This window comes from Ranitomeya variabilis, chromosome 4 (assembly GCF_051348905.1).
Source record: "Ranitomeya variabilis isolate aRanVar5 chromosome 4, aRanVar5.hap1, whole genome shotgun sequence".
NCBI classification, from domain to species: Eukaryota; Metazoa; Chordata; class Amphibia; order Anura; family Dendrobatidae; genus Ranitomeya; species Ranitomeya variabilis.
In genome coordinates, this window is record NC_135235.1 from 497,422,656 (window position 1) to 497,449,187 (window position 26,532).

The 26,532-nt window shown below is 42.0% G+C and overlaps 1 protein-coding gene across 3 annotated transcripts in view; it reads right to left on the reverse strand.

Moving 5' to 3' along the window:
- Positions 1–12,273: 12,273 nt before the first annotated feature.
- The window catches only part of EZH1 (enhancer of zeste 1 polycomb repressive complex 2 subunit), a 118,458-nt gene continuing 104,199 nt past the window's right edge, over positions 12,274–26,532 (reverse strand). For 2 of the 3 annotated variants that reach the window (XM_077252004.1, XM_077252005.1), the window contains exons 22-23: positions 14,863–14,947; positions 12,274–13,678 (exon numbers count right to left, since the gene is read on the reverse strand). In XM_077252004.1, the coding sequence (XP_077108119.1) occupies positions 13,618–13,678; positions 14,863–14,947 (146 nt within the window). In that variant the 3' untranslated portion in view covers positions 12,274–13,617. The remainder of the gene's footprint in view (positions 13,679–14,862; positions 14,948–26,532) is intronic. The other variant, XM_077252003.1, reaches the window with a different exon arrangement.

The following is a 26,532-nucleotide window of genomic DNA, read 5'->3' on the forward strand; positions in this document are numbered from 1 at the left end:
CCGAATCCTGTGTATCACTGAGGCATCCCCTGCTGGGTGAGCTGGGGAGGAGGCCTTCTCTGGTCGGGGACTGTGGAGATCTGCATTTTCTACCCCTGGAAGGGGACGGTCTAGATGACTTGGAACTACGGTGTCTCTCCCTAGAAGGGGAAGACCGAGTGCTATGGGATGACGTAGATGGACTGTGGGTCCGCTTGCGTCCTGACCTAGACGTGGATGTGCCAGGTCGTTCTGTTCCTGAGTCAAGCTCTCCCTTTGCTGGGTAGCGGTCATAGCCGAGGCATGACTCTGCAGAGCCCGAAGCAATGTGGAGGTTTGGTTAATCTATAGACTGCTTCATAGATTGCGATATCGGAGTGACCCTGTTGTGAATTCCGCTCTTGGGCTCCCTCCGGTGGTTGTAAGTGGCACTTTTGTGAGTTCTGCTCTTGGGCTCCCTCCGGTGGATTTAAGTGGAACTGCTGCTCCTTGGATTTAGCAGTCAGCAGCTGCTTCCACTGATCGTTTATTCTGGCTCGGCTATTTATCCTGGCTCTATCCTTCAGCCAGTGCCAGTTGTCAATGGTTCCTGGTTTGATTCACATCTCTGCTTGGATTTCCCTGATATTCTGACCTGTTCAGCAAAGATAAGTCCTTGCTTTGTTCTTTTGCAGTCCACTTGTTGTGGACTTAATCTTTCTGCACTTTCTATGTTTTTTCTAGTCCAGCTTGTCTCTATGGATTTATTCAGTTAAGCTGGAAGCTCTGGGAAGCAGATTTACCCTCCACACCTTTAGTCAGGTGTGGAGATTTTTGTAAACTCTATGGTGGATTTTTCTAGTTTTTAATACTGACCGCACAGTATTCTGTCCTGTTCTATCTATCTAGCTAGACTGGCCTCCTTTGCTACACCCTGTTTTCATTCTGCGTATGTCATTTCCCTCTCCACTCACAGTCAATATTTGTGGGGGGCTGTCCTATCCTTTGGGGATTTTCTCTGAGGCAAGATAGCTTTCCTGTTTCTATCTTTAGGGCCAGTTAGTCCTCCGGCTGTGACGAGATGTCTAGGGAGTGATAAGAACATCCCACGGCTACTTCTAGTGTTGTGTTAAGCTCAGGAACTGCGGTCAGTACAGGTACCACCTCCTCCAGAGCACGTCCCATGTTGCTCCTAAACCACCAGTTCATAACAGTACAACTGGCCAAAAATGAATTAAATGCATCTCAAAAGAAGGAAAAAAGGAAAATTTTGAGCCATTTTTTTTCTGCAGTCTGTTTTGTCTTTTTTTTCCTCTTAATCTTTGGGTGGTTCAGGATTTTGGTGCTGGCATGGATGTTCAGGGTTTGTTTTCTCGTGTGGATCAACTTGCTGCAAGAGTACAGAGTATCCAAAATTATGTTGTCCAGACTCCGGCTTTAGAGCCTAAAATTCCTACTCGTGATTTGTTTTTTGGGGACAGATCCAAGTTTCTGAACTTTAAAAAAAACTGCATTTAATACGCCCGAAGGCCATTTTGAATACCTTGTGATGCCTTTCGGGCTTTCTAATGCTCCTTCTGTATTTCAGTCCTTCATGCATGATATTTTCCGCAATTATCTTGATAAATTCATGATTGTGTATTTGGATGATATTTTGATTTTTTCCGATGATTGGGAGTCTCATGTGAAGCAGGTCAGGATGGTATTCCAGATCCTTTGTGATAATGCTTTATTTGTGAAGGGGTCTAAGTGCCTATTTGGAGTTCAGAAGGTCTCTTTTTTGGGTTTTATTTTTTCTCCCTCGTCTATAGAAATGGATCCTGTTAAGGTCCAAGCCATTCATGACTGGATTCAACCCACATCTGTGAAGAGCCTTCAGAAATTTTTGGGCTTTGCTAATTTTTATCGCCGTTTCATTGCCAACTTTTCCAGTGTGGTTAAGCCCCTGACCGATTTGACGAAGAAAGGCGCTGATGTGATGAATTGGTCCTCTGCGGCTGTTGAGGCCTTTCAGGAGCTTAAACGCCGATTTACTTCTGCCCCTGTGTTGCGTCAGCCGGATGTTTCTCTTCCTTTTCAGGTTGAGGTTGACGCTTCTGAGAATGGGGCAGGGGCCGTTTTGTCTCAGAGGAATTCTGATGGTTCTTTGATGAAACAGTGTGCTTTTTTTTCCAGAAAGTTTTCGCCTGCGGAGCGCAATTATGACGTTGGCAATCGGGAGTTGTTGGCCATGAAGTGGGCATTTGAGGAGTGGCGACATTGGCTTGAGGGAGCCAAGCACCGCGTTGTGGTCTTGACCGATCATAAGAATCTGATTTACCTCGAGTCGGCCAAGCGGCTGAACCCTAGACAGGCTCGATGGTCCCTGTTTTTCTCCCGTTTTGATTTTGTGGTCTCGTATCTTCCGGGATCTAAGAATGTTAAGGCTGATGCCCTCTCTAGGAGTTTTTTGCCTGATTCTCCTGGAGTCCTTGAGCCGGTTGGCATTCTTAAAGAAGGGGTAATTCTTTCTGCCATCTCCCCTGATTTGCGGCGGGTGCTTCAGGAATTCCAGGCTGATAAACCTGACCGCTGTCCTGTGGGGAAGCTGTTTGTTCCTTATAGATGGACTACTAAGGTAATTTCTGAGGTTCATTGTTCAGTGTTGGCTGGTCATCCTGGGATTTTTGGTACCAGAGATTTGGTTGCTAGAGATTTGGTTGCTAGGTCCTTTTGGTGGCCTTCCTTGTCGCGGGATGTGCGTTCTTTTGTGCAGTCCTGTGGGACTTGTGCCTGGGCCAAGACTTGCTGTTCCCGCGCTAGTGGGTTGCTTTTGCCTTTGCCGGTCCCTGAGAGGCCCTGGACGCATATTTCCGTGGATTTTATTTCGGATCTTCCTGTTTCCCAGAAGATGTCTGTTATCTGGGTGGTTTGTGACCGGTTCTCTAAAATGGTCCATTTGGTACCTTTGCCTAAATTGCCTTCCTCCTCTGATTTGGTTCCATTGTTTTTTCAGCATGTGGTTCGTTTGCATGGCATTCCGGAGAATATTGTGTCTGACAGAGGTTCCCAGTTTGTTTCTAGGTTTTGGCGGGCCTTTTGTGCTAGGATGGGCATTGATTTGTCTTTTTCTTCGGCGTTCCATCCTCAGACAAATGGCCAAACTGAGCGAACTAATCAGACCTTGGAAACCTATTTGAGATGCTTTGTGTCTGCGGATCTGGATGATTGGGTGGCTTTCTTGCTGTTGGCCGAGTTTGCCCTTAATAATCGGGCTAGTTCGGCTACTTTGGTTTCGCCTTTCTTTTGTAATTTTGGTTTTCATCCTCGTTTTTCTTCGGGGCAGGTTGAGCCTTCTGATTGTCCTGATGTGGATTCTGTGGTGGACAGGTTACAGCAGATTTGGACTCATGTGGTAGACTGTTGTGAATTCTGTTCTCAAACTCCCTCCGGTGGTTATGAATGGTACTTCGGTTAGTTCTGTCCATGGACTCCCTCTGGTGGCTGTGAGTGGAGCTGCTGGCTCTGAGGTTCCTTCCTCAGCTGACCTCGTTTAGTTCTAGGCTGCTGCTCTATTTAACTCCACTTAGATCGTTACTTGATGCCAGCTGTCAATGTTCTAGTACTGGTTCAGTTCTTTCTTGGATCTTTCAGATTACCTGTCTACTCCAGCAAAAGCTAAGTCCCTGCTAGCTTATTTGTTTACCACTGTTTTTCTTGTCCAGCTTGCTATTATGATTTTGTCCGGCTAGCTGGAAGCTCTGGGATGCAGAGTGGCACCTCCACGCCGTGAGTCGGTGCGGGGGTCTCTTTTGCACACTCTGCGTGGTTTTTTGGTAGTTTTTTATGCTGACCGCAAAGATACCTTTTCTATCCTCAGTCTGTTTAGTCAAGTCTGGCCTCCTTTGCTGAAACCTATTTCATTCCTGTGTTTGTGACTTCCATCTTAACTCACAGTCAATATTTGTGGGGGGCTGCTTATTTCTTTGGGGAATTTCTCTGAGGCAAGTTAGGCTTTATTTTCTATCTTTAGGGGTAGTTAGCTCTTAGGCTGTGAAGAGGCGTCTAGGCAGAGTTAGGTACGCTCCACGGCTATTTCTAGTTGTTTGTGATAGGATTAGGGGTTGCGGTCAGCAGAGCTCCCACTTCCCAGAGCTTGTCCTGTATTACTAGTTTGCTCATCAGGTCATTCTTAGTGCTCCTAACCACCAGGTCAACATAACAGTAGACAATTTGACGTTGTCTCAGGAAAAGGCTCAACGTTTTGCTAACTGCCGTCGGTGTGTTGGTCCCCGGCTTCGGGTGGGGGATTTAGTCTGGTTATCTTCTCGTCATGTTCCTATGAAGGTTTCTTCCCCTAAGTTCAAACCTCGGTTTATTGGTCCTTATAAGATTTCTGAGATTATCAATCTGGTATCTTTTCGTTTGGCCCTTCCAGCCTCTTTTGCCATTCATAATGTTTTCCATAGATCTTTGTTGCGGAGATATGTGGTGCCCGTTGTTCCCTCTGTTGATCCTCCTGCCCCGGTGTTGGTTGATGGGGAGTTGGAATATGTGGAGAAAATTTTGGATTCTCGTTTTTCGAGGCGGAAGCTTCAGTATCTCGTCAAGTGGAAGGGTTATGGCCAGGAGGATAATTCTTGGGTTGTTGCCTCCGATGTCCATGCCGCCGATTTGGTTCGTGCCTTTCACTTGGCTCGTCCTGATCGGCCTGGGGGCTCTGGTGAGGGTTCGGTGACCCCTCCTCAAGGGGGGGTACTGTTGTGAATTCCGCTCTTGGGCTCCCTCCGGTGGTTGTAAGTGGCACTTTTGTGAGTTCTGCTCTTGGGCTCCCTCCGGTGGATTTAAGTGGAACTGCTGCTCCTTGGATTTAGCAGTCAGCAGCTGCTTCCACTGATCGTTTATTCTGGCTCGGCTATTTATCCTGGCTCTATCCTTCAGCCAGTGCCAGTTGTCAATGGTTCCTGGTTGGATTCACATCTCTGCTTGGATTTCCCTGATATTCTGACCTGTTCAGCAAAGATAAGTCCTTGCTTTGTTCTTTTGCAGTCCACTTGTTGTGGACTTAATCTTTCTGCACTTTCTATGTTTTTTCTAGTCCAGCTTGTCTCTATGGATTTATTCAGTTAAGCTGGAAGCTCTGGGAAGCAGATTTACCCTCCACACCTTTAGTCAGGTGTGGAGATTTTTGTAAACTCTGTGGTGGATTTTTCTAGTTTTTAATACTGACCGCACAGTATTCTGTCCTGTTCTATCTATCTAGCTAGACTGGCCTCCTTTGCTACACCCTGTTTTCATTCTGCGTATGTCATTTCCCTCTCCACTCACAGTCAATATTTGTGGGGGGCTGTCCTATCCTTTGGGGATTTTCTCTGAGGCAAGATAGCTTTCCTGTTTCTATCTTTAGGGGCAGTTAGTCCTCCGGCTGTGATGAGATGTCTAGGGAGTGATAAGAACATCCCACGGCTACTTCTAGTGTTGTGTTAAGCTCAGGAACTGCGGTCAGTACAGGTACCACCTCCTCCAGAGCACGTCCCATGTTGCTCCTAAACCACCAGTTCATAACATGACCCATTCCAGCGTGGCATTAGACACCGAGGCATTGGCAGGGGCTTCTTGGGGCTCTGACGCAGTAGTCTGGATGCAGTCCTGGCAGCGCGTTACGTGCTGCCACTGGGGTGAGCGGTCCTGCAGGCTGTACAGAATGCATAATAGCAGTCCTGCCTGGTTCTCTTGGACCTTGAGCCCGGCATAGTGCACAAAGTGCAGAAGGGCCTGCAGAGGACCTTACAGGGGTAGAGAATCTTATAGGGGAGCTTTATAGGTAATATGGATTCACAGCCTGAGTAAAACAACCCAGCTGTGATCTTACCCCACCAGTATGCCCCTAGGTCCAGCGCCAAAGATCCACAGTCTTGTGCTCCCCGGAGACTGGCTGGCCTGGTCCTGCTGACCGGGAGATGCAGGGTTAATCCTTGCTGCAGTAGAAATGGCCGCCGAGGAGAAGAGGCAGGGGGAGAAGGGGGCAGAGAGCTGAGAAAAAGGCAGCAAAGCTGTGTAAAAACGTGCCCTTTCTGTCTCGATCCGCCCCCTCAATGACACTGTAGTGTCATATTTGTCATCCGGGGGGGAGGAGAGGAGGAGGCGGCTACAGCTAGGCCGAAGCCTAAATTAGATGCCTGATGCCCAGAAAGGCTCCAGGTCGGTGTGGAAGTCCGGGGGGGGGGGGGGGGGTCGGATCTGAACCGGACCCCCTCGGATTTAAAGGCAGGATAGCGGTGGGGCTGTAATCGGAAGGGGGGTACCTGCGAGGGGTCCCCCTGAGGCAGTATAGAGCTGGTGCTGCCGCAGAGACAGGGGCGCAGGGAGCCCTGTGTCTGTATGTGCCATGCCTGTCTGCACTCCCCCCGGCCCCAACAGGAGCAGCTGGGCTCCCTGGATGCAGGCGCAGTGTGCTGGCCCATTGCTGGGAGCTGTAGAATGCTGCCTGTACAGGCCCTACCTGAGGCATCTCAACCTAATGCCTAAACCTAAAGGGGGATTAGGGAGGGTGCTGTTGTCACCTTCAGGGGCCTTTATCCTCGCCTCGACCTCAACCCAGAAACCAAAAGGAATTGGGAAAGGAGGGGAAGTCTCGACTTTGAACCAGCACCCGAGGGACTGGGGAAGGAGCAACATGGGGAATAGCCATCTCTACTTCAACCGGGCACCTCGTAATAGGGGGCCGAGGAAGGAGCCATGCCGGGAGTCTCACAGGAGACCCTCTTTTCTTCATCTGTAATCCGTCGGAAAAAAACAGAGTAAAAAATCTTAGGTGTGCCTCCTATGCGACACTAAGCAAAAACTGGAGAAGGCTGATGCCGTCCAGGGGTGTATACTGCAGAGGAGGAGCCACAGTTAATCTTTTTCAGATTATGCATAGTGTCGCCTCCTAGTGGACAGCAGCATAACACCCATGGTCCTGTGTCCCCCAATGAGGCGACAGTAAGAACGGCTGCAGATTCTGTAGTTCAGACAGTAATAAGTACTGTCATATAAACAACATAAATCATAGAGGATCTCTACCGCTGTGAGAACAAAGATCCAAAAGGCTCCTGTGTGAACGTAGAGATAGAGAAGTGGTGGTTGCACATGCTCACTATCGCTTCATTACACACAGGCAATTTCCATGATCAGTTGGGATCCCAGTGGTTGTAGCCCCCCGTACCACATTATGTATTATTGTAAGACAGTGTTCCCCAACTCCGGTCCTCAAGAGCCACCAACAGGTCATGTTTTCAGGATTTTCTTAGTATTGCACAGGTGATAATCACATTACCTGGATAGGCAAGCATTCAATCACCTGTGCAATACTAAGGAAATCCTGAAAACATGACCTGTTGGTGGCTCTTGAGGACCGGAGTTTGGGGAACACTGTTGTAAGACAATAAACATGGAAGAGCGCAGCATGAGAAGCACCAGGTGGTTTGATTGGGATGTTGCAATGGTAGGTGGGGAGTGATTAGCCTCTCACCTGGAAGGGTTGTGCACCCCTGCACAACTCCGGTAGCGGACCTCTCCGTGCAATCTTGCTCTGTTGCTCTGGGACTGCTCCTGTGCTGTGCTTCCTGGTCTGGTCACGTGGGCCCAAGATCCAGTCACATGATGCAACTTTACAGGATGTGACTTCACTTCAGGTCCTGTTGCCTGGAGATGAATACTATGGCCCCAAGCTACTCCAGCCACAATCCCTCAAGGGGAATGTAAACTTTTTTGGGAAAAAATGTCAATTTAAGGAGCGCTATGGCCTATAGAGCATACTGCAATAGATTAGTGGTGAACAAACCTTTTATTGAACCACTCCTACTCTACCATTTTTATATTCGCTGTGCCATTACGGCCTCCTAAATGTGTTGGAAGCAAGACCACATTAATCCCACTTTGTTTTTTTATATTCGCTGTGCCATTATGGCCTCCTAAATGTATTAAAAGCGGGACCATATTGAATGCAAACTGTACCTGTAGCGTTTCAGAATCACTAACATGGTTCCAGAAAGGGTACGCGCAGATAAAGGTCGACCAGGTGCAAACATACACATTTCAGGAGTGGTTCAATAAAAGGTTTGTTCACCACTAATCTATTGCAGCATGCTCTATAGCCATAGTGCTCCTTAAATTGACCACATTTTTTCAAAAAAAAATTGTGTATTATTGACTCATTCTGTGGACTGCCTGACAAAGAGGGAACGGCAGAGGCGAGTGATGACTTCCTGAAAAGGGCAAGGTCTATCAGAAAGGGGCATGGCCTAACAGGCAACAAAATGCCCTATTACATTTATAACACAAACTAAAAAGTACTTTAAGACTTAGTTTAGACTGTCTTAAAATTAAACACATTTTTTTTTAACAGCATAAAACCATAAACAGCCTGAATTTAAGACGGTCTAATCTAAGATTGCACGGTTTAAGAATGAGACAGTATTGATAAAATCTGCCTCAATGTATGTAGCTTTTATTAGCATTTTTTTTAAGAACAACATGATCTGTCAGGTTACATCACTATTTCAAATGAACTGATGCAGTAACAACATTGCAACATATATATCCTTTAATGTTATTATATAGAGCTGAAATAGTTAATTTTACACCATGCATATAACAATTTATACAAAAATAAAGACAACACATGAAACAAGATTTTATAACAATGTATAGGTTCTGTATTCTTTATCATTTTGTATTTTTTTTTTTTTTTACTTTCCCAGACTATAAAGTTGTGGACTATATTGGCCCTTTACGGTTCTCATTAATCTTTAATACCATAATTCAGATCCGGGCTTACATGTGCGTAGAAGACAAAGAAGGGACACAAACTGTTCTGTACATGCAAAGAGGCCATTGCAGAGGCACTCCCGTTTCTTTTCTGTATAGGGCTCCCACACATATAGGAGCAATGTATTCTGCCCAACGTCCAATACACACAGTAGAAAAGACTTTTCACGATACTTTACTGTAGATATTTCTTAATGTGCATAAATTGTTAGATAGAACATGACTTTGCCTACACCGACGGTGACATCTAATCATGCATAATAATGTTTATATTTATATAGTTTTCTCTTATGCAAATTGTAACGACTTAAGAACAAACTAAAAGATGAGGTGCAACAAATCCAAGGCTTATGAACAAGACAAAAATTTGTGCTTTAAAGAGAATCTGTCTACTTTCCAGACATTTTAGAATTTTTTTAATTAATTTTCTCCTCTTATTTGCGATTTACACACTGCAGGGCATACTTGTTTGACCATTGGACATTACCTTTCCCTTTATCAAATGTACTCAAATGTTCAGGAGGGATAACAGAGTCCACACAGTGCAGAGTTTTAAGAATAGAAGATCCAGAACGGTTATTCTTGGAGTGTACAAATATCTGCTACAACAGACATGTCAGGAGAGCAGACAGATCCTTTTTAACACCAGGAGGCTTTCAATATCTGACGAAGCAGAGGCCTTCTTTGGATCACGCCATTATTTTTCTTCATAAGGCCTCATTCGGATATCGGTTTTGTTTTCTGCACACGAGAAAAAAATAGGGACCTTTTCATCAGTGTGCTGGATCTGATTTTCATCCATCACTGGTTTTCACCATCAGTGTGACATCCTACTTTCTTACACATATCTAGATATGTTTTTTTGCATATAAAAAAACAAAACAAACATTAAAGCTTCACCTAAACGGTAGGATGACAAATGTATGGGATCAGAGTTTAGTCTGTTTTTTTTTTTTTTTAAATTTTCAAGGACCCATTGATTTGAAGGCTCTTGTTTTTGCGAACACATTTGTCTGCAAAAATACAACCGATATGTGAACAGCCCCACAAAACAATGATGGGCACATATTTTATCTGTGAAATACAAGGGATACCACACACGACTGAATAAGGACATAGTCTCTGAAATGTACATGGGCAACAGTTTAGGGTGCCACAACATGTGTTTTTGTGTCAAAAACCAAAGAAGCTGCTACTTAGGAGCCAAACCTATTGCAAAGCCTATACAGTTTGATTTCACGACTATTCTCAAGATGCAGTCGTGTTACACAAGCTATTGTTTTAGTAACCCAAGAAAAGGCACAAATGGACAAACTTTCCATCTTGGAGACTAGGTGCTGATGGATCTGAAGCACAAACCTTCTTTCACAAGTAACCCCTTCCAGCTCCCCTGTGCCCCTTGTACTAAGGTAAGTAACCAGCGGGACTTTTATATGTGAGTGTTGGTTTTCTATGTGGATTTAGATGGGGAAGCATTCAAAGAAAATCCCTGCTAAATCCACAGACCTAAAATAGAACGACCGGCTATCGTTCAATCATCCTACGAATGGCTCCCTGCACTGATTAATGACAGATAAAGATAAAAGTAGCAATAAACACCTATTTACTGTCTTCACTGCTTCAATAATCCAAAAGTTATGAGTATCCATAGCACCACTACCTTAACCCCTTCTAGGTGTCTTGTAGATATCCCTGTTGCATGACACGCGGCCAGACAATATATTATAGCTGGTATTATACTGCAGTGGTACGGACTGAACTGCACAAAGACTGTCAGCAACGGCATAGGACGATAACTACAGCAAATCTACTGGATATCGCCGCTTCTCTAAACAGAAGGGAAGTCAAAAACCATAGGATATTGTTGCACTTAGTGGTGATTTTCTATAGGCTCAGATTGGCTTCCTTAATCTGTTAAAACCACAGCCAATATAATAATATACAGTATATATATATATATATATATGTAGAGAGAGAGAGAGAGAGATACACACATACAAGTCTGATGCACGTATGTTTGGAGAAAAAAGGGCCCAGAACTTCAGGAAAAGAACATCTCGCCAACCATTAAGCATGGGGATGCTGTTGTGTTGCAGCCAATGGCATGGGGAACATTTCACGGGTAGAGGGAAGAATGGATTCAATGAAAGTTCAACAAATTCTTGATGCAAACATAACACCATCTGTGAAAAAGCTGAAGTTGGAAGAGAATGGCTTCTACAAACACGTCAAAATCCACAATAGACTACCTCAAAAGGCGCAAGGTGAAGGTTTTACAATGGCCCTCACAGTCCCCTGATCTGAACATTATTGAAAATCTGTGGCTAGACCTCAAAATAGCAGTGCATGCAAGACGACCCACGAATCTCGCAGATCTGGAAGAATTTTCCAAGGAATAATGCATGAAAATCCCTCAAATAAGAATTGAAAGACTCTTGGCTGGCTACAAAACGGATTTACAAACTGTGATACTTGCAAAAGGGGGTACTACTAGGTACTAACCATGCAGAATGCCCAAACTTTTGCATATTTCTTTGCCTAAAATACAAAGGAAATGTCATCTTTAAAGGGAACCTGTCCCGCCAAATTCAGGTGACAGGTTCCCTTTAACGTCAAGCCTTTTAGAGATCATTTAATCTTCAACTTGCATAACTGTTTACAATAATGGTAATTTTGTCCAGGGGTGCCCAAACTTTTACATGCCACTGTAGATAGGGGGAGATGGGCAGGGAAAGTGAAGGATAGGCAGGGGAAAGACAGAGGGGGGGGGGGGGTTTGAGAGAGTTATTATCATGCTCTAAAGTATGTTATAAAGCAAAGAACCCAATAGTGTCTACACCATATTAGACTGTGGTGGTTACGTATTGCTGCTTGTCCGTATGCAGTTACAGGAAAGTAAAGCGTAAATCTTACCAAGAAGCAGCATGCAGGTATTGCAGTAGCATGGCGTTTATAATACTCATGCTGATACTTTCTGCAGAATTACCGAAAACGGCAGGGCTTAGAGAGACAAGTTGAGCGCCACTTTACATTTTATATGCAACATACAGTAAAAAAGTTTAATAGCTTTGCATTGATCCTTAGTAACAGCCTGTATACCAGGGCATTGCCAACTAGGGCTGAATTCTATATTCCGTGAGAGCATCAATCCCTACTGGATCAATGTCAGCACAGCAATATAAGAGCTCATCTCTGTAAAAATGGTGTCTGAAAGGAGGGTCTCCTAAATCAGGTCCAGTGGTGGCAATGAAGATTACACATCGGAGATTACAAATCAGAAGAGCAAGATCTGTACAGACAATGAGCAGGGAAGTAATGCTACGAGATTACAGCTCTGTAGTACAATTCTCAGAATCCACTATGTGTAATTATTCAGTAATCACCTAACCGCATCAGTACCAGATAACAAAGGAAGCATTTACGCAATAGATTATATTTAGAAATATTGCGTAATGCTTGCTTTGTTATCTGGTACTGATGTGGTTAGGTGATTACTGAATATATATATATATATATATATATATATATATATATATATATATATATATATATATATATATATGCGATTTAAAGTGCATCTGCAAGTGTTAATATAATGTGAGTATGGTTCATGATTGATAAGCACTATCCTGTACATAATATTTGTGTATATGGTTATTATAATGATTTACGCTGTAATATATTGAATAACACATTGCACAACTCCAAATGCTTAAGATACCACTGCATAAAATCATTAGAATGATAGTCCAGGGTGTTAAAACTCCATTGCAACGTCTAATATAAAACATTATTTTCCAGCAGGGAATACATCTACATACAGATCAGGAGAAATAATATCTGTAGACTTGACGTTGAACACATAAAACCTTACATAATACTGAAGCTTGTATGAAAGGGAATATACAACCACTGATGGAGCAATTCTGCTTACATAACCAGTATCTTCCAGCTTCTAACTTTTAATTGAGAAGTAGAACATTTCTTAGTTGCTAACATATAGAAAAAGAATGTATGTAAGTAAGGGTTAAAGGGCTGGTCCCGGACTGGATACGGATTTTCTAGGTTTGGGATGGGTCAGCAATATCCGACCCTCGGCACCCTGACTGATCAGCTGTTAGCAGGCTGGATGTTCACCGTGTCCTGTGCTTTTCCAGATCTGTACACTGTGTAGCGGACGTTCTCATATACTGCCGCTGAGCTCGCATTCACGTCAATAGCAGCTGAGCTGCAGCACCCAAGAACAGTCCCGGTGCGTACAATGTAGACAATTTATCATTTATCGTGCCCCACTTTGCTAGAGTAAAAAAAGAAAAGGTCTAAAACTATGGTATACACCATATTGATACCATAATTTGACAATTTGAAAGTGGTGTGTTCAGGAACAATTGAGCTTAAGCGGAAGAGTCTCATTAGCAGAACGGACGCCTGACAAACCACTTGTGGCGCCTATAAATTGTATGGTTTCACACTGTGCCATTTACAGGTCCACTTTGGATTCTACGAAGCAGACTGAAGCATGGATCATTTTGATGAGTTTGTGCTTTAGACCTTATGCGGCTCACGGCATGTTCTACAACAGACACATAATTGTATGATCATCCAAGAAATGGTCAGACCAATTAATGATGTCCCCTCGACTGGAACAGCTAGGACAGACGACTGATTATACAGTATACTGTATACAGGGATCATCTCTGGACTTGCACCAATGTTGATGTAAGTGTAGTGGAGCTCTTCCATCATCTGTCTTACCAATTCATTCACAAAGGAGAATATGTCACAATGAAGCATCAGGACAAACACACAAGTTCAGTAGGTTCTTGCCCGGGACAGTCACAAGGTCCATTGTCAAAGGTGGGAAGGATATCAGATGATATCAGTCTCTCGCTCTATGCCCACATATTTCAGAGCATCCGCCTGACTGTATCTGCAAAGGAAATTGACATGGTATGAACTTGGAGTGACAAAATAGACAAATTCTACTGATCTCCTGAAATGGAAGTGAAATAAAAAAAATAAAAAATTAACATTTGGGAGAAACTCACTGCTTTTTCGACAAGATTTCTGGTGAAAAAAAAGCATTGAAAAGTCGCACATTTTTAGCACAACGCGAAGTTGAGCAGAAAGATGTGACTGCTGGCATTTTCATGTCCCATTCGTGTCTAACAAAATGGGAGGAGCTGAGGGCGGGACAAGATGCTCATGTTAAAGTGGGTCTCACACCTTCAAAATGGGTTTTACATCTACAAAATGTGTTGTGGTGTGCTATTCTGGAAATTTCATTGGGAAAAAAGAAAGGAAGCAATTTACTGCTGCTACTTCTACTGTCATATACAAGGGAAACACCTACTTTATAAACCTCAATAAAAAGGGTTATCTAATATTGATTCTTCAGGAGTGGCACTGCTCCCCCGCACTGCTGCTTTACTGACAATTCCGACCAATGGCCATGCCGCTGGTCCGATCTGTGCGCTACGATCCGGCTATATCAGCAGGCTCTGCACAGTGGGCCTGAAGGTGGCAGATTTGGGAGCCAACACTACGCACCACGATCTGACTATATTGGGATGGAGAGTGTGTCTGTGTAAGTAATGAGATGGTATATCACAGATAGATTTTTATACATATTTTTCTATATTCTCAAGTTATGTATTATATATTTATGGAAAATAGAAAAAAATTGGAGTCTGGCTCAACAGGACTGGATTTTCCTTTTCTTTTTCAATAGAAAATATAGTGCATACAAAAGAAAAATGTACATGGCCGACTTGACCCAGTCGACGCGTTTTGACTGCACTAGGCAGTCTTACTCAGTCTGGGTCATGAGTAAGACTGCCTAGTGCAGTCGAAACGCGTCGACTGGGTCATGTCGACCATGTACATTTTTCTTTTGTATGCACTAGAATTTCTTTTGAAAAAGAAAAGGAAAATCCAGTCCTGTTGAGCCAGACTCCAATTTTTTCTATTTTCCTTGATGTGAGGCCAGGGCGAGGCCGGTGTCTGAGCCCCAGGTGGATGAGCAACTGGGTGAGCTGTAATCAAGTTTCTATAATTATTATATATTTATACACACTGATATTTGAACTCTTGTACATTCATGTTTATTCTCACCGATAGTCAAAAAACAGTTCTTCTCCAGCCTGGATTGCCCATTTAGCAAATATTCCAATGCGGTGATCTCCATTCACCATAACCACTTCAAGACATAGAAAAACTAGAGTTACTTAAAATTAAAGCTGACATTACAAGTATATCTGAGTAATATCTCTGATATAAAATATCTAATAAAACTTACAAAGACATACACACAACTAACTGGATGATAGCTTCAATCATTTTTAAAAGGGTAAGTGTCATCGGAATGTGATCTATTGTATGAATCGGGTTTTATGGTAAACTAGCTGAAGAGCCCGGCGTTGCCTGGGCATAGTAAATATCTGTGGTTAGTTATAGCACCTCACTTCTCTTATTTTCCCATCACGCCTCTCATTTCCCCCCTCACATCTCATTTTCTCCCTCACATCTCTCATTCCCCTCACTCCTCTCATTCCCCCCTAACACTTGTCATTTCGACCTCACATCTGTCATTGTCCGATCACTCCACTATTTTCCCTCACTCCTCATTTTGCACTCACACCTTCTCATTTTCACCTCACACCTCTCATTTTCCCCTCAGTATATACATTTTTGTCATCTCCCTTATATATAGTATACACCTGTATGTCATCTCCTGTATATAGTATATACCTGTATGTCATCTCCCCTGTATATAGTACATAACTGTATGTCATCTCCCTGTATATATATACCTGCTGTATGTCATCTCCTCCTGTATACACTGTGTTCCAAATTATTATGCAAATAATATTTCCTCATATTTTCTCTAAATTACCTATCTGAATTGCAGTCATTGTTATTTTCCAGTCATCTACTATTCTAGTATAATTGCAATGTTTTGGAACAAACTGCCTATGAAAACAGTATCTTTTAAAAAAAAATAAACACTCAAAATGCATTTTCCAAATTATTATGCACAGCAGAGTTTTCAACCTTTTTTTGATCAAAAAAATGGTCAATTGTGAAGTTATAAGCATTATCAGCTTATTACAAAATGAAATCAAACTGTTTTCAAGTGAAAACTTTATTCTAGGTGATGTTACATTTGCACATAGGACCCCTTGTTCGAAAGAAGCTTCTGAACTCTCTCGTCCATTGAATTTGTCAGTTTTCGGATGGTTTCTGCTTCAATTGTTTTGCATGTGGACAGAATACCCTCCCAGAGCTGTTGCTTAGATGTGAACTGCCTCCCGCCATCATAGACACTCCTTTTGATGATGCTCCAGAGGTTCTCAATGGGGTTGAGGTCAGGGGAAGATGGTGGCCACACCATAAGTTTGTCCTCTTTTATGCCCATAGCAGCCAGAGATGCAGATGTGTTTTTTGCAGCATGAGACGGTGCATTATCATGCATGAAAATGATCTTGCTGTGGAAAGCACGGTTCTTCCTCTTGAACCATGGCAGGAAGTGTTGTTTTAGAAACTCCACATAGACTATGGAGTTCATCTTTACCCCTTCAGGGATCATAAAGGGGCCGACAATCTCTCTCCCCATGATTCCAGCCCAAAACATTACTCCACCTCCTCCTTGTTGGCGCCTTAGCCTTTTTTTCGTGGGGTGTCCATCAACCAGCCATTCTCCACTCCATCCATCTGGACCATCGAGCGTTGCACGGCACTCATCGGTGAACAAAACAGTTTGGAAGTCAGTCTTCATGTATCGTTTGGCCCACTGGAGCCGTTTCTGCTTGTGTGCAGTGGATAGAGGTGGTCGACAGGATGGCTTACGCACAGCTGCAAACCTCTGAAGGACCCTGCATATTGTTGTTCCGGGGACGTTGGAGGCACCAGCAGCTTCAAAAACTTGTCTGCTGCTATGACAAGGCATTTTTGCAGCTGCTCTTTTAACCTTATGCAATTGCCTGTTGGAAAGAGTCCTCAATTTTTCCTTATCAGCACGCACACGTGTGTGCTGGGAATCAGCTACATACTTCTTGACTGTGCGATGATCACGATGAAGTGTCTTGGCAATGTTGATTGTAGTCATGCCTTGACCTAAATACTCCACAATTTGTTGCTTCTCAGCAGCCGACACATCCTTTTTCTTTCCCATTTTGGCAAAAAATGTAGGCTGCTTAATAACGTGGAACAGCCTTCTTAAGTAGTCTTGCCTTTATTTGGACACACCTGCCAAACTAATTTGCAGAGGTATCTGCAATTGCTTTCAGTGATATAAAGAACCCTGACACACATCACCATCAATGAGTTTAAATAACAAATGAAAAAATTCTAACCTTATCACTCCTAAACTCTTTGTGCATAATAATTTGGAACACAGTGTATATATTAGATGTATATTAGTAAAAAGATTCAACATTGGCCTCTAGGCTTTAGGGTATGTGCACACATATCTGTGAGGGCTGCGGATTTTTCCGCAGCGGATTTGTTAAATCTGCAGGGCAAAACCGCTGCGGTTTTTCCTGCGGATTTATCGCGGTTTCTATTGCGGATTCCGGTGTGGGTTTACACCTGCAGTTTTCTATTGGAGCAGGTGTAAACCCGCAGCGGAATCCGCACAAAGAATTGACATGCTGCGGAATGTAAACCTCTGCTTTTCCACAGCATGTGCACTGCGGATTTCGTTTCCCATAGGTTTACATTATCCGCAGCAAAATCCGCAGCGTGTGCACATACCCTTATACTTCCTATTCCATACAGATAACTTTTTAACAGTCTTGTTATCATCACAGACAGGACTAAAATGAATTGGAACATCACTATCTATAGTAGGCATCCACCATTCACAATAGGGGAGGTTACTGATCCCCTCGCCCCATTGACAATGACTTTTGCTCAGATTATAGCATGCTGGTGCTTTTATGCATACAACTGGGAAAAACAAGTATCAGTCTATTGCCACTAATATCCATGGGAAATATAAGTGGAAAAATTGCAGTGGCCAATGTGAAAAAAATGCAATAGTTTAGATTTTAATTTGGAAAAATAGAAAGCAATATGCAAAAAAAAAAAAATTAACATAAAATCCTGATCTAGGCTGTATGCACATGTTGTGTTTTTGCTGCGTATTTTCAGTGCAGATGTCACAAAACCTGAAGGGTTTCCAGATGCCAGCACCGCGAATGAAAATCCTGATGTCTCATGCACACGTTGCTCATTTGTGACTAGCAGACTTAAATGTGCTGCATGGCAATTCTTTCAGAGTTTTTGCTACAGATTTTACCCATACTAATGAGTGGGGAAAAATCTGCACCCAAAACCCAAGAAAAAAACGCAGCAAAAAATGTGCATTTTTCCTGCCAAGAGATGCAGAAATGGTTCTGAAATTTATGCACCAAGTACTTCAAGTGTGCATATACCTTTAAACAAAAGGCCACTAGCTGATGACACTTTTCTCTGTAAATTTGTAAAACTTTCAGCAAGTTACAAACACTAGCAACCAATTAAGGGTGCTTTCACACTAGCGTCGTATGACGCACGTCGCAATGCGTCGTTTTGGAGAAAAACCGCATCCTGCAAAGTTGCCCGCAGGATGCTTTTTTTCTCCATAGGGTTGCATTAGCGACGCATTGCCACACGTCGCATCCGTCGTGCGACGGATGCGTCGTGTTTTGGCGGACCGTCGGCACAAAAAAAGTTACATGTAATGCATGCACGGCCGGAACTCCGCCCCCTCCTCCCCGGACATCACAATGGGGCAGCGGATGCGTTGAAAAACTGCATCCGCTGCCCCCGTTGTGCTTTTTTTTCACAGTATGCGTCGGTATGACGCATTGCGTCGTACGACGCTAGTGTGAAAGTAGCCTAACTCTGGTTCAACGCTGCCGATGGGTTTAACAACCACTACATGTATTTTATCCATTAAAGCACCACTAGTCTAAGTTCCCTGTCCCAAGTCTTATAGATACCAACCGCTGTCTTCTTCTGCTATCGGCGCCGCTCTGGTCGGTCTACAGCAGGTTGTGACCTGCCAGATCTTTGTTCCAGTCTTTGCCCGGCAATCCAGAAGTCAAAACTCAATGTAAGTCTATGAGAGCAGAACAAGGCCCCCACAGACTTACACTGAGAGCTTGTGACCGTTACCCTCTGACTTCTGGTCAGTCAGAAGTTACAGTCCTAAAATGGCAGCGTGAGGCCAGAGTGGCGCCAGGAACAGCTGAAGACGGCACGGCGGCTGGTAGTGTAAGACTAGGGTCAGGGACCTTTAGTTAGTGACACCACTCCAGTGCTGAAATAAAATACCTGCTGGAGTGGTGCTTTAATGAAGACCATCATTAGCATGATTATCATGCTTTTAATTAATTCAGTCATTGTATTTCTTATAAAGCATGTCACCTTAAATATGTCAAAATTTTGGAGACCCAGTGGGGAGAGGTAAGACTACTAGTAGCCTGAACAATTTACTATAAATACAGAAATTGGGATAAATGCTAGATAAAAATCCACAGCAACTCATAGCTAAAGAGGATTCCATTTATGGCACACAGATAGCCTAAATCTTTTAAAAGGCGTGTGCTGCTTAACCCCTTTATGCCATTGCGATTTTCCATTTTTGTGATTTTTCCAGTTTTCGTTTTTTCCTCCCTTTATTCCAAGAGCCATAACTTTTTTTTCCGTCCCCATAGCTGTATGATGGCTTTTTCTTTGTGGGACGATTTGTACTTTTGAATGACATCAGTTTATTATGTGATGCACCGTAAGTTGAAAAAACAAGTGCAATTCCACAATTGTCTTTTTACTTTCCCTGTTCACTACAAGGTAAAACTGACCTGGCAATATGATTCTCCAGGTCAGTACTAGTTCACAGATGCCAAACATGCATAGTTTATTTATTTTTTTAAAGACACAAACAAAAAGTGTTTTTTTTTAATCTCGCCATTTTAAGGGACCCATAGCATTTTCATTTTTCAAAATATGGGGCTGTGTGAGGGCTTATTTTTTTTTAGTTCTGAGCTGAAGTTTTATTGATACGATTTTGGGGCCCATACAAATGTTTTGATTGGCCCTTCGCGGCGGCCAAAAAAACATAATTCCAGGGTTTGGTTTTTTTTTTCTTGCTAAACCGTTTACCGATCGGATTAATTTATTTTATATTTTGAAAGATCGGACTTTTACGAATGCAGCGATAAAAAAAGGGTATGTTTTTTTTGGTTTGCTTTATTTTTAATTGGGCAAAGTGGGGGTGATTTTTTTTTTTTTTACTTTTGACTGGCATTTAATAGCTGCCTCAGGAGACTGGAAGCTGCGATCACCTGTCTTATACAGCTCTGGCAAGTATTAAGAGACCACCATATCAAAACCCTGTCATGGGCAGCCCAATCTCCAGACCTGAACCCAATTGAAAACCTCTGGAATGTAATCAAGAGGATGATGGATAGTCACAAGCCATCAAACAAAGAAGAACTGCTTACATTTTTGTGCCAGAAGCAGTGTGAAAGACTGGTGGAAAGCATGCCAAGACGCATGAAAGCTGTGATTAAAAATCATGGTTATTCCACAAAATATTGATTTCTGAACTCTTCCTGAGTTAAAACATTAGTATTGTTGCTTCTACATGATTATGAACTTGTTTTCTTTGCATTATTTGAGGTCTGAAAGCACTGAGTTTTTTTTTTTTTTTTTTTTTTAATTTTGATAATTTCTCCTTTTCAGAAAAAAATACAAAATGTATTGCTTGGAAATTCGGAGACATGTTGTCAGAAGTTTATAGACTAAAAGAACAAGTTACATTTTACTCAAAAATATACCTATAGAGAGAAAAATCAGACAAACTGAACATTTTGCAGTGGTCTCTTGATTTTTGCCAGAGCTGTGTATAGCAGTGATTTAGCGGGCCACGGGCTGGCTTTCACAGGAGGATCATAATGACATGCAGGGGGATCATCCACAGACCCCTGGCTGTCATGACTAGGGTTGAGCGAAACGGGTCGATCATTTTCAAAAGTCGCCGACTTTTGGCTAAGTCGGCGTCTCATGAAACCCGATCCGACCCCTGTGCTTGTCGGCCATGCGGTACGCGACTTTCGCGCCAAAGTCGCGTTTCAATGACGCGAAAAGCGCCATTTCTCAGCCAATGAAGGTGAACGCAGAGTGTGGGCAGCGTGATGACATAGATCCTGGTCCCCACCATCTTAGAGAAGGGCATTGCAGTGATTGGCTTGCTGTCTGCGGCGTCACAGGGGCTATAAAGGGGCGTTCCCGCCGACCGCCATCTTACTGCTGCTGATCTGAGCTTAGGGACAGGTTGCTGCCGCTTCGTCAGAAGCAGGGACAGCGTTAGGCAGGGTCCACTAACCACCAAACCGCTTGTGCTGCAGCGATTTGCACTGTCCAACACCACCTTCGGTGTGCAGGGACTGTGGAAGCTATTTTTTTTTTTTTTTCCCCTCAGCGCTGTAGCTCATTGGGCTGCCCTAGAAGGCTCCGTGATAGCTGTATTGCTGTGTGTACGCCACTGTGCAAACCAACTGCTTTTTTCAAAGCACATATCCTCTTGTTCCTTCCTTTCTGCACAGCTATCTTTTTTGTTTGTCCACACTTTTTATTTAATTTGTGCATCAGTCCACTCCTATTGCTGCCTGCCATACCTGGCTTAGATTACTGCAGGGAGATAGTAATTGTAGGACAGTCCCTGTTTTTTTTTTGTTTTTTTTGTGGGAGATTAAGATTGGCATTTCTGCTACAGTGCCATCCCTGTGTGTGCCATCTCTCACTGAGTGGGCCATAGAAAGCCTATTTATTTTTTCCGTGATTTGTGTTCTAAATTCTACCTCAACACAAAAACACTACATCAATCAGTGGGAGAAAAATATTGGCCTCAGTCAGGGCTTGTGTGCCACTGCTGTGTGTGCTATCTCTCATTCAGTGGGCTATAGCAAGCCTATTTATTTTATTTTTTTTTTAATATTATTTGGTTTCTAAAGTCTCCCTGAAAAAAAAAAAAAAAACCTAAAAAAAACAGTGGGAGAGTAATATTGCCCTTTCAGCTTGTGTGCCAGTCTTGACTCCTGGGTGTGCCACCTCTCTCTCTCATTCAGTGGGCCATAGAAAGGCTATTTTTTTTTTTGGTTTTTTTAATATTATTTGGTTTCTAAAGTCTCCCTGAAAAAAAAAAAAAAACCTAAAAAAAACAGTGGGAGAGTAATATTGCCCTTTCAGCTTGTGTGCCAGTCTTGACTCCTGGGTGTGCCACCTCTCTCCCTCTCATTCAGTGGGCCATAGAAAGCCTATTTATTTTTTTTAAAAAATATTATTGGGTTTCTAAAGTCTCCCTTAAAAAACAAAAAATACATAAAAAAACAGTGGGAGAGTAATATTGCCCTTTCAGCTTGTGTGCCAGTCTTGACTCCTGGGTGTGCCACCTCTCTCCCTCTCATTCAGTGGGCCATAGAAAGCCTATTTATTTATTTTTTTAAATATTATTGGGTTTCTAAAGTCTCCCTTAAAAAACAAAAAATACATAAAAAAACAGTGGGAGAGTAATATTGCCCTTTCAGCTTGTGTGCCAGTCTTGACTCCTGGGTGTGCCACCTCTCTCCCTCTCATTCAGTGGGCCATAGAAAGCCTATTTATTTTTTTTTTTAAATATTATTGGGTTTCTAAAGTCTCCCTTAAAAAACAAAAAATACATAAAAAAACAGTGGGAGAGTAATATTGCCCTTTCAGCTTGTGTGCCAGTCTTGACTCCTGGGTGTGCCACCTCTCTCTCTCATTCAGTGGGCCATAGAAAGGCTATTTTTTTTTTTGTTTTTTTTAATATTATTTGGTTTCTAAAGTCTCCCTGAAAAAAAAAAAAAATACATAAAAAAACAGTGGGAGAGTAATATTGCCCTTTCAGCTTGTGTGCCAGTCTTGACTCCTGGGTGTGCCACCTCTCTCTCTCATTCAGTGGGCCATAGAAAGGCTATTTTTTTTTTTGGTTTTTTTAATATTATTTGGTTTCTAAAGTCTCCCTGAAAAAAAAAAAAAAAACATAAAAAAACAGTGGGAGAGTAATATTGCCCTTTCAGCTTGTGTGCCAGTCTTGACTCCTGGGTGTGCCACCTCTCTCCCTCTCATTCAGTGGGCCATAGAAAGCCTATTTATTTTTTTTAAAAAATATTATTGGGTTTCTAAAGTCTCCCTTAAAAAACAAAAAATACATAAAAAAACAGTGGGAGAGTAATATTGCCCTTTCAGCTTGTGTGCCAGTCTTGACTCCTGGGTGTGCCACCTCTCTCCCTCTCATTCAGTGGGCCATAGAAAGCCTATTTATTTTTTTTTTTAAATATTATTGGGTTTCTAAAGTCTCCCTTAAAAAACAAAAAATACATAAAAAAACAGTGGGACAGTAATATTGCCCTTTCAGCTTGTGTGCCAGTCTTGACAGTCTTGACTCCTGGGTGTGCCACCTCTCTCTCTCATTCAGTGGGCCATAGAAAGGCTATTTTTTTTTTTGGTTTTTTTAATATTATTTGGTTTCTAAAGTCTCCCTGAAAAAAAAAAAAAAAACATAAAAAAACAGTGGGAGAGTAATATTGCCCTTTCAGCTTGTGTGCCAGTCTTGACTCCTGGGTGTGCCACCTCTCTCTCTCATTCAGTGGGCCATAGAAAGGCTATTTTTTTTTTTGGTTTTTTTAATATTATTTGGTTTCTAAAGTCTCCCTGAAAAAAAAAAAAAAACATAAAAAAACAGTGGGAGAGTAATATTGCCCTTTCAGCTTGTGTGCCAGTCTTGACTCCTGGGTGTGCCACCTCTCTCCCTCTCATTCAGTGGGCCATAGAAAGCCTATTTATTTTTTTTTTTAAATATTATTGGGTTTCTAAAGTCTCCCTTAAAAAACAAAAAATACATAAAAAAACAGTGGGAGAGTAATATTGCCCTTTCAGCTTGTGTGCCAGTCTTGACTCCTGGGTGTGCCACCTCTCTCCCTCTCATTCAGTGGGCCATAGAAAGCCTATTTATTTTTTTTTTTAAAATATTATTGGGTTTCTAAAGTCTCCCTTAAAAAACAAAAAATACATAAAAAAACAGTGGGAGAGTAATATTGCCCTTTCAGCTTGTGTGCCAGTCTTGACTCCTGGGTGTGCCACCTCTCTCCCTCTCATTCAGTGGGCCATAGAAAGCCTATTTATTTTTTTTTTTAAATATTATTGGGTTTCTAAAGTCTCCCTTAAAAAAAAAAAAAAACATAAAAAAACAGTGGGAGAGTAATATTGCCCTTTCAGCTTGTGTGCCAGTCTTGACTCCTGGGTGTGCCACCTCTCTCTCTCATTCAGTGGGCCATAGAAAGGCTATTTTTTTTTTTGGTTTTTTTAATATTATTTGGTTTCTAAAGTCTCCCTGAAAAAAAAAAAAAAAACATAAAAAAACAGTGGGAGAGTAATATTGCCCTTTCAGCTTGTGTGCCAGTCTTGACTCCTGGGTGTGCCACCTCTCTCCCTCTCATTCAGTGGGCCATAGAAAGCCTATTTATTTTTTTTAAAAAATATTATTGGGTTTCTAAAGTCTCCCTTAAAAAACAAAAAATACATAAAAAAACAGTGGGAGAGTAATATTGCCCTTTCAGCTTGTGTGCCAGTCTTGACTCCTGGGTGTGCCACCTCTCTCCCTCTCATTCAGTGGGCCATAGAAAGCCTATTTATTTTTTTTAAAAAATATTATTGGGTTTCTAAAGTCTCCCTTAAAAAACAAAAAATACATAAAAAAACAGTGGGAGAGTAATATTGCCCTTTCAGCTTGTGTGCCAGTCTTGACTCCTGGGTGTGCCACCTCTCTCCCTCTCATTCAGTGGGCCATAGAAAGCCTATTTATTTTTTTTTTTAAATATTATTGGGTTTCTAAAGTCTCCCTTAAAAAACAAAAAATACATAAAAAAACAGTGGGAGAGTAATATTGCCCTTTCAGCTTGTGTGCCAGTCTTGACTCCTGGGTGTGCCACCTCTCTCTCTCATTCAGTGGGCCATAGAAAGGCTATTTTTTTTTTTGGTTTTTTTAATATTATTTGGTTTCTAAAGTCTCCCTGAAAAAAAAAAAAAAAACATAAAAAAACAGTGGGAGAGTAATATTGCCCTTTCAGCTTGTGTGCCAGTCTTGACTCCTGGGTGTGCCACCTCTCTCTCTCATTCAGTGGGCCATAGAAAGGCTATTTTTTTTTTGTTTTTTTTAATATTATTTGGTTTCTAAAGTCTCCCTGAAAAAAAAAAAAAAAACATAAAAAAACAGTGGGAGAGTAATATTGCCCTTTCAGCTTGTGTGCCAGTCTTGACTCCTGGGTGTGCCACCTCTCTCCCTCTCATTCAGTGGGCCATAGAAAGCCTATTTATTTTTTTTTTAAAATATTATTGGGTTTCTAAAGTCTCCCTTAAAAAACAAAAAATACATAAAAAAACAGTGGGAGAGTAATATTGCCCTTTCAGCTTGTGTGCCAGTCTTGACTCCTGGGTGTGCCACCTCTCTCCCTCTCATTCAGTGGGCCATAGAAAGCCTATTTATTTTTTTTTAAAAATATTATTGGGTTTCTAAAGTCTCCCTTAAAAAACAAAAAATACATAAAAAAACAGTGGGACAGTAATATTGCCCTTTCAGCTTGTGTGCCAGTCTTGACTCCTGGGTGTGCCACCTCTCTCTCTCATTCAGTGGGCCATAGAAAGGCTATTTTTTTTTTTGGTTTTTTTAATATTATTTGGTTTCTAAAGTCTCCCTGAAAAAAAAAAAAAAAACATAAAAAAACAGTGGGAGAGTAATATTGCCCTTTCAGCTTGTGTGCCAGTCTTGACTCCTGGGTGTGCCACCTCTCTCTCTCATTCAGTGGGCCATAGAAAGGCTATTTTTTTTTTTGGTTTTTTTAATATTATTTGGTTTCTAAAGTCTCCCTGAAAAAAAAAAAAAAACATAAAAAAACAGTGGGAGAGTAATATTGCCCTTTCAGCTTGTGTGCCAGTCTTGACTCCTGGGTGTGCCACCTCTCTCCCTCTCATTCAGTGGGCCATAGAAAGCCTATTTATTTTTTTTTTTAAAATATTATTGGGTTTCTAAAGTCTCCCTTAAAAAACAAAAAATACATAAAAAAACAGTGGGAGAGTAATATTGCCCTTTCAGCTTGTGTGCCAGTCTTGACTCCTGGGTGTGCCACCTCTCTCCCTCTCATTCAGTGGGCCATAGAAAGCCTATTTATTTTTTTTAAAAAATATTATTGGGTTTCTAAAGTCTCCCTTAAAAAACAAAAAATACATAAAAAAACAGTGGGAGAGTAATATTGCCCTTTCAGCTTGTGTGCCAGTCTTGACTCCTGGATGTGCCACCTCTCTCCCTCTCATTCAGTGGGCCATAGAAAGCCTATTTATTTTTTTTTTTAAATATTATTGGGTTTCTAAAGTCTCCCTTAAAAAAAAAAAAATACATAAAAAAACAGTGGGAGAGTAATATTGCCCTTTCAGCTTGTGTGCCAGTCTTGACTCCTGGGTGTGCCACCTCTCTCTCTCATTCAGTGGGCCATAGAAAGGCTATTTTTTTTTTTGGTTTTTTTAATATTATTTGGTTTCTAAAGTCTCCCTGAAAAAAACAAAAAAAACATAAAAAAACAGTGGGAGAGTAATATTGCCCTTTCAGCTTGTGCGCCAGTCTTGACTCCTGGGTGTGCCACCTCTCTCTCTCTAATTGTGGGCCATAGAAAGCCTTTTTTTTTTTTTTTTTTTTTAATATTATTTGGTTTCTAAAGTCTCCCT